Source organism: Salmo salar, chromosome ssa19 (assembly GCF_905237065.1).
Source record: "Salmo salar chromosome ssa19, Ssal_v3.1, whole genome shotgun sequence".
Classification (NCBI taxonomy): Eukaryota; Metazoa; Chordata; class Actinopteri; order Salmoniformes; family Salmonidae; genus Salmo; species Salmo salar.
This window is the reverse complement of record NC_059460.1, coordinates 42,060,978-42,067,315: the sequence shown is the minus strand read 5'-3', so window position 1 is coordinate 42,067,315 and position 6,338 is coordinate 42,060,978. Positions and strand designations below refer to the sequence as shown.

At 40.1% G+C, this 6,338-nt stretch overlaps 1 protein-coding gene across 1 annotated transcript; it reads right to left on the bottom strand.

The window, feature by feature from the left end:
- Positions 1-1,719: 1,719 nt before the first annotated feature.
- zgc:65997 (SDR family oxidoreductase) lies at positions 1,720-5,604 on the bottom strand. The gene is made up of 3 exons (XM_014158030.2): positions 4,395-5,604; positions 3,790-3,967; positions 1,720-2,408 (listed from the first exon to the last, which is right to left on the bottom strand). The coding sequence occupies exons 1-3, from the start codon at positions 4,716-4,718 to the stop codon at positions 2,122-2,124; spliced, it is 789 nt and encodes a 262-aa protein (XP_014013505.1). The 5' UTR covers positions 4,719-5,604; the 3' UTR covers positions 1,720-2,121.
- Between the last annotated feature and the right edge of the window lie 734 nt (positions 5,605-6,338).

The window sequence follows — 6,338 nt, the reverse complement described above, 5'->3', positions numbered from 1 at the left end:
TTAAAGGCAATTTCCGATTGAGCCGACATATAGCCTTGGCTAAACTACAGCGTTTACTCTGAAGCGTGGGAACATTGACTTTAAAACCCATAACAATTATTTGATGAAAAATGACTTTACTGTTATTAGCCCATACAAACATATTGAATAACAGATTCACTATATGGAACAACAGATAGCCCCCCCAAAAAAGCAAAAGGAAGTTTGTTCTGGTGTCTGTCCTATATCTGAGAGATGTAAGAAAGATCAGGATTTAAACATATATATATATATATATATATATAAAACATGTATTTAACCCCTTATACAGTCTCAATATATACTTCCATTCATCTTTACAACTGGTGGGGGTGGGACTTTCAGAGTGTCTTGTGAGGCCTGTAGAAGTTCTAGAGTCTCACCTTTCCACAGAGGGGACATATTAGTGTGTAGCCCAAACTGTTGGGACACTACAGACAGAGGTTGGCAGATCGGCGACTTCAGAAGAGTCTCCTGACACTTGTGGAGGTCGTAGATCAAAACGGAGAACATCACCGTGTTCTTGAGAGTCTCATCTTTCCATAGAAAGGTCATATTAATATTAAACGATACAGACCTTTTTCGTGAGAAGAACAATTTTCTGGATGCCTACTGGTCTGACAAACACTGCTCTAACTCTGTCTTTCACTGCAGATAGGGCTCATCTCTAGCTTAAACTGACTGATTTTCTATGGGGATTTTTTATTATTATACTAATTTGATTTTCACTGTGGTGCGGACATTGAGTCCACATTCTTTTTTTTAAGCTATAATGACCCTCCGCCTATATGCACACCAGTGTGTGATAGTCGGATTGCTCTGTCTGCACTATGTAACAAGTGCCTGAAAGGATATTATTTGTGTCTGCTGAAATCAAAAAGTTTGTTTTACTCTAATCATCGGTTTCACCCTAAGAGAGATTTTATCCTTGTCTTGTCCATGTCCGTAATCTTTGTAGGATTTACACTACCGTTCAAAAGTTTGGGGTCACTTACAAACTTACTTACAGCTACAATAGTCATTTAGAACATTAACAATGTCTACACTGTATTTCTGATCAATTTGATGTTATTTTAATGGACAAAAAATATGTGCTTTTCTGTCAAAAACAAAGACATTTCTTAGTGACCCCAAACTTTTGAATGGTAGTATACATGTCCATGTGCTGTTTCTGTCATATTTGCATCACAAATGTCTTGTGAATGAGACTCATTAAGCATGTAGCCTATGAGAATTGGAGTATCAAATAGGCTTGGTGTAGAATAGGCTTTCACCTGGTCCCGTGTGGCTCAGTTGGTAGAGCATGGTGTTTGCAACGCCAGGGTTGTGGGTTCGATTCCCACAGGGGACCAGTGTGAGAAATAAATACAAATAAAATAAATGTATCAACTGTATGCATTCATACTGTAAGTCGCTCTGGATAAGCGTCTGCTAAATGACTGAAATGTAAACTGAGTTGTGACTTGTGTTGGGAGAAACTGTAATATTAAAACCATCTAGTGGCCAGAAGCATGAAGTGGTAGAGTGACCTTAGAACAAATGGGCTGCCCTTTATATTTGGGACATGTTATCTTTGATGTTTAATTACCCTCATAACCAGCAGCTCCTGAACAAACTCCCAGAACTAAAGAAAGAAGATATTCCAAAGTGTCACATCAACCATAGAATGCAACAGATCACCTTTTCAATAAGATTTGACAGTACTCTTTAACATTTCTCTTTATTGCTTTCGTTGTTTCAACAACAAAAAAAGAAGCCCCAAACTGTTCATGCTCTATTTGAAGGGTTGAAGGAAGGTGTCTGTATTAACTGTCACTCTTACCAAGAACCTTACACAGATAATAATTAAATTGTAATATAAGTAAAACAATAGCAGTAAAGTATCTCTTTATTTTCTCATGCCAGCTTCTAGGACACAATATACCACCATCATTCATGGAAAGCCCCATACGCGGAAACTCTTTTTTTTGGGGTACAGTTTATTTTGATTTTTACATTTAACCTTTATTTAACAGCTGGTACAGTCGGTCAGAATATAAGATAAACCTGAGTTGACTGAGATTGGTAAGCTTTGTCAAGGAATATGCGTACTGTTGTTATTTTTCACCAGGGCAGTTCTGAACCATTCCAGTTGTAGGCTTTCCCTGTTTTGTCAATATTCAGGCTATCTATAATGCTCATGAGGCAGTGCACAGAGTGGCTCGTGCTGAAGAGCTTGTCCTTGGGCACATTCTTGTGATAGGGACGAGACAAATCCGTATTCACTGTGCCGGGATGCATGGACACGCACACCACTCTGGGCCTGCTCCTCCCCAGTTCGATGGACAGGTTACGCGTGGCCATGTTGAGTGCTGCTTTGGACATTCTATAGCTGTACCACCCGCCAAGACCTAGATGGACGGACAGACAGACAGACAGACAGACAGACAGACAGACTTATCCTGAAATTGTTCAACTTACAAGTTGAATGGCCACACCCATATGCAGGTTACATAATGCCCCTCGCTTTTAAACGTATAGACTGCTTGATGTGTGAATGTGTAGCCACAAACTTAAGTCGATAAAACTGTCAAATTAAATTAGCCTACATCAATGTACTCTATTTGAAATAGTAAAAATTGAAAGTCAAATAGAAGCCATTAGACACTTAATCATTCATAAGGATGATTCATAAGGAAAAGGAGGACCGAGCACGCCCCCATTCTCATCGACGGGGTTGTAGTGGAGCAGGTTGAGAGCTTCAAGTTCCTTGGCGTCCACATCACCAACAAACTAGAATGGTCCAAACACACCAAGACAGTCGTAAAGAGGGCACGACAAAACCTATTACCCCTCAGGAGACTGAAAAGATTTGGCATGGGTCCTCAGATCCTCAAAAAGGTTTTACAGATGCACCATCGAGAGCATCCTGACGGGTTGCATAACTGCCTGGTATGGCAACTGCTCGGCCTCCGACCGCAAGGCATTACTGAGCGTAGTGCGTACGGCCCAGTACATCACCCGGGCCAAGCTTCCTGCCATCCAGGACCTCTATACCAGGTGGTGTTAGAGGAAGGCCCTAAAAATGGTCAAAGACTCCAGCCACCCTAGTCATAGACTGTTCTCTTTGCTACCGCACGGCAAGCGGTACCGGAGCGCCAAGTCTAGGCCCAAGAGGCTTCTAAACAGCTTTTACCCCCAAGCCATAAGACTCCTGAACAGCTAATCAAATGGCTACCCAGACTATTTGCATTGCCCCTCCTCCCTCTTCTACGCTGCTGCTACTCTCTGTTATTATCTATGCATAGCCACTTTAATAACTCTACCTACATGTACATAATTACCTCAACACTGGTGCCCCGGCACATTGACTCTGTACGGTACCCTCTGTATATAGCCTCCACATTGACTCTGTACCGGTACCCCCTGTATATAGCCTCCACATTGACTCTGTACCGTAATACCTTGTATATAGCCTCCACATTGACTCTGTACCGTAATACCCTGTATATATCCCCGCTATTGTTATTTACTGCTGCTCTTTAATTACTAGTTATTCTTATCTCTTACTTCTTTAGGGACTTTCTTAAAACTGCATTGTTGGTTAAGGGCTTGTAAGTAAAGCATGTCACTGTAAGGTCTACCTACACCTGTTGTATTCGGCACATGTGACAAATAACATTTGTTTTTTGATTTTGTATTTGATTTGTTTAATATTTAAACAATTCGATCAATTAAGATGATTCTATGATTGATGGGATTGACTTCCAAAATAATACATATGATGCATACCGTTATCACCAATGGATCCGACTTTTGCAGTGATGTTGACAATGATCCCACTATGCTGTTTGGCTTTCTCTGGCGGCTGCTGGCCAAATGCACCACTACCCTTCTGCAATAGTGGAGCGAAGTACTTGGCCATCACCAATGGTCCCACAGTGTTTGTTGTCAATGTTGAGATTATTCCCTAAAAACACAACAAAGAAATGAGTCTGACATTTGACATTTGAAAAACCACTAGTTTTAGTATACAGTTGAGGGATGGGGCTAGGAAAAATGAAACACCTCTCAAATCCATTGACAGTATTCTCAATATAAGGACTGCCAGTCCATGCCATCTACATGATAGTTTTAACCATGTTGTAAAGAATGTTGAATGACATTGTTTACAATCAATAAGTAAATATAGTATGGGTTCTGATGGGCTATTAAAGTTGTACAATTTTCTTCAAGAAAATAACTCTCATTGATTTCAAATTCTTAAAAATGTTTTACCAATATAGCCCAGCTACGTACCAATCACAGATTAGCTTTAACTGTTCAACAAGCCGTTTGCTTCACTTTTCACTAGCTCCATCACTGATCGTCGTATGACTCGATTTAGTTTAGCTTACCTGTGCAGAAACATCCTTCAGGCTGGTCTCACCTTTGCCAGAGGGATGAAGCATCGCTGAGGAGTTGATGATCAGGTCAACTTTGCCGAATTCCTTTTTAACATGTTCAGCCGCGCGTTGGATGTCATCTTCCCTGTTTACGTCCAATTTCAGAACTGTCACTTTTCCCGGGTGTTGCGCAACTAAACTCATCAACTCCGCGGCATTGTCCGGATTTCTGCATGTCGCGATCAATGCTCCTGGCGCTTTGTTTATTAAGATATTTCTGCAAAATTCGAGTCCCAGTCCCCTACTCGCACCCTGTACCAGTGCTACGGCAGCCATGACAGACGTGAATGCGATGAAGCCACAGCAACGCCCTCTGTGGGTCGTAGAGAAATAAACTTACACAACCCAAAGTTATTTTGTTTTGTAACAAACACTCTCAGTCTGGCTAGACTGAGCGCCTTTCTGTTAGCGCTGTCATGTCAACTCTCTGCCATTAATTTGAATAGCAAACATATCACTGGTGAATTAATTAGACTTAGGCCCTTTGTGACCTTAACATTTTATACCCTTCTAATATCACGAAACTGTATTCCATAAAGTCAATGTTAACAGAACCATTATAGGAAAAATCCACCCAAAACCACGAAATCCCTTTAATTTACAGTGTTTAATAACACTAATATGTGAGAACAATATATTTTTTTGTGAACAAATGTTTCATTTTGGAGTTATAGGTTGGTATCAACATGGAAAAAAATCATTGTGGAAAATATGTTACAGCTCAAATTGTCTATAATATGGGCTGACTGGCTAGAAAGCTAGCAAACGTAGCTACACACAATAAGACCAAAGACAAAATCAGCATGTAACGTAGCTCGTTAGATATAAAATGTCCTAAACAAAACGGCACTATTAATTTAGACGTCTACAATCTCACCATGTTCAACCTGCAGATTGAGTTTAACGTTTTGAGGAGATAGGAAACGTTGCCTATTTTACGTTAATGTGCCGCACGGTGCTTTCATTACGATTCTGGGACAACGAGCGCTGTCCTTCAAGGAGTGAACGGGAGTCTATTGGGCGCTAGCTCAAAAAAACCCAACATAAGCACGAATTTCGTCAACAAGAAGGACAACAGTACAAATATAATTAACTTGCTAACTGTAGTATCGTATAGTTTTGAAATCGTGAGATTACGTACTTTCGAGAAGAATAGGCACGTTTCGCGACATATACACTGATTTTCAGAAGGGATTGGGTGACGACTAGTCTAGCAACCGTGTGACGTAACATGACAACGTCAACCCAATTGGTCAACAGCCTGCTGGGTGGCGCGTTACTAATTCCAATTATTCATTGTATTCTTGTCTTCTTTCTATAATATCTCTGGCATCTGCACCATGCAATGCACCCTGGACTAGAGGCAGCCAAATATACTCCTTTCTGTGTTTGCGATGCGCGCAAATTAGTGGAGGAACAAGGTGGAGTTCTTATAGAACGCCAGCAAAAAAAAAGTCTCTATTTACATGTTGCTTATGAGTGCATTTCACACTACTTTTGGAATACAATTGGATTTTAAGGCGCGTATGAATTTAATATAATGTTTCGTCATCCTCGCAAATCAATTGCATTACACTTTTAAAACCTCTTAAATGTAATGGCAAAATGTAGACTTCCGCCTAAATCAAATCAAATGTTATTGGTCACATATACAAATTCAGCAGATGTTATTGCTGGTGTATCGTAATGCTTGTGACACTAGATCCAACAGTGCAGTGATATCTAACAATTCACAACAATACACACAAATCTAAAAGTAAAATAATGGAATTAAGAAATATATAAATATTAGGACGAGCAATGTCGGAGTGGCATTGACTAAAATACAGTAGAATATAATACAGTATATACATACGGGGTGAGTAAAGCAGATTCCATGTCTATGTACATAGGGCA

What these genes read in the sequence shown, in the direction of transcription:
- zgc:65997 (XM_014158030.2), bottom strand. Translation starts at nt 4,718, where the DNA reads ATGGCTGCCGTAGCACTGGTACAGGGTGCGAGTAGGGGACTGGGACTC. An exon ending in TGAAGGATGTTTCTGCACAG is followed by an intron (nt 3,968 to 4,394) that starts GTAAGCTAAACT and finishes TTGTGTTTTTAG; the next exon opens with GGAATAATCTCAACATTGAC. An exon ending in CGGATCCATTGGTGATAACG is followed by an intron (nt 2,409 to 3,789) that starts GTATGCATCATA and finishes CCGTCCATCTAG; the next exon opens with GTCTTGGCGGGTGGTACAGC.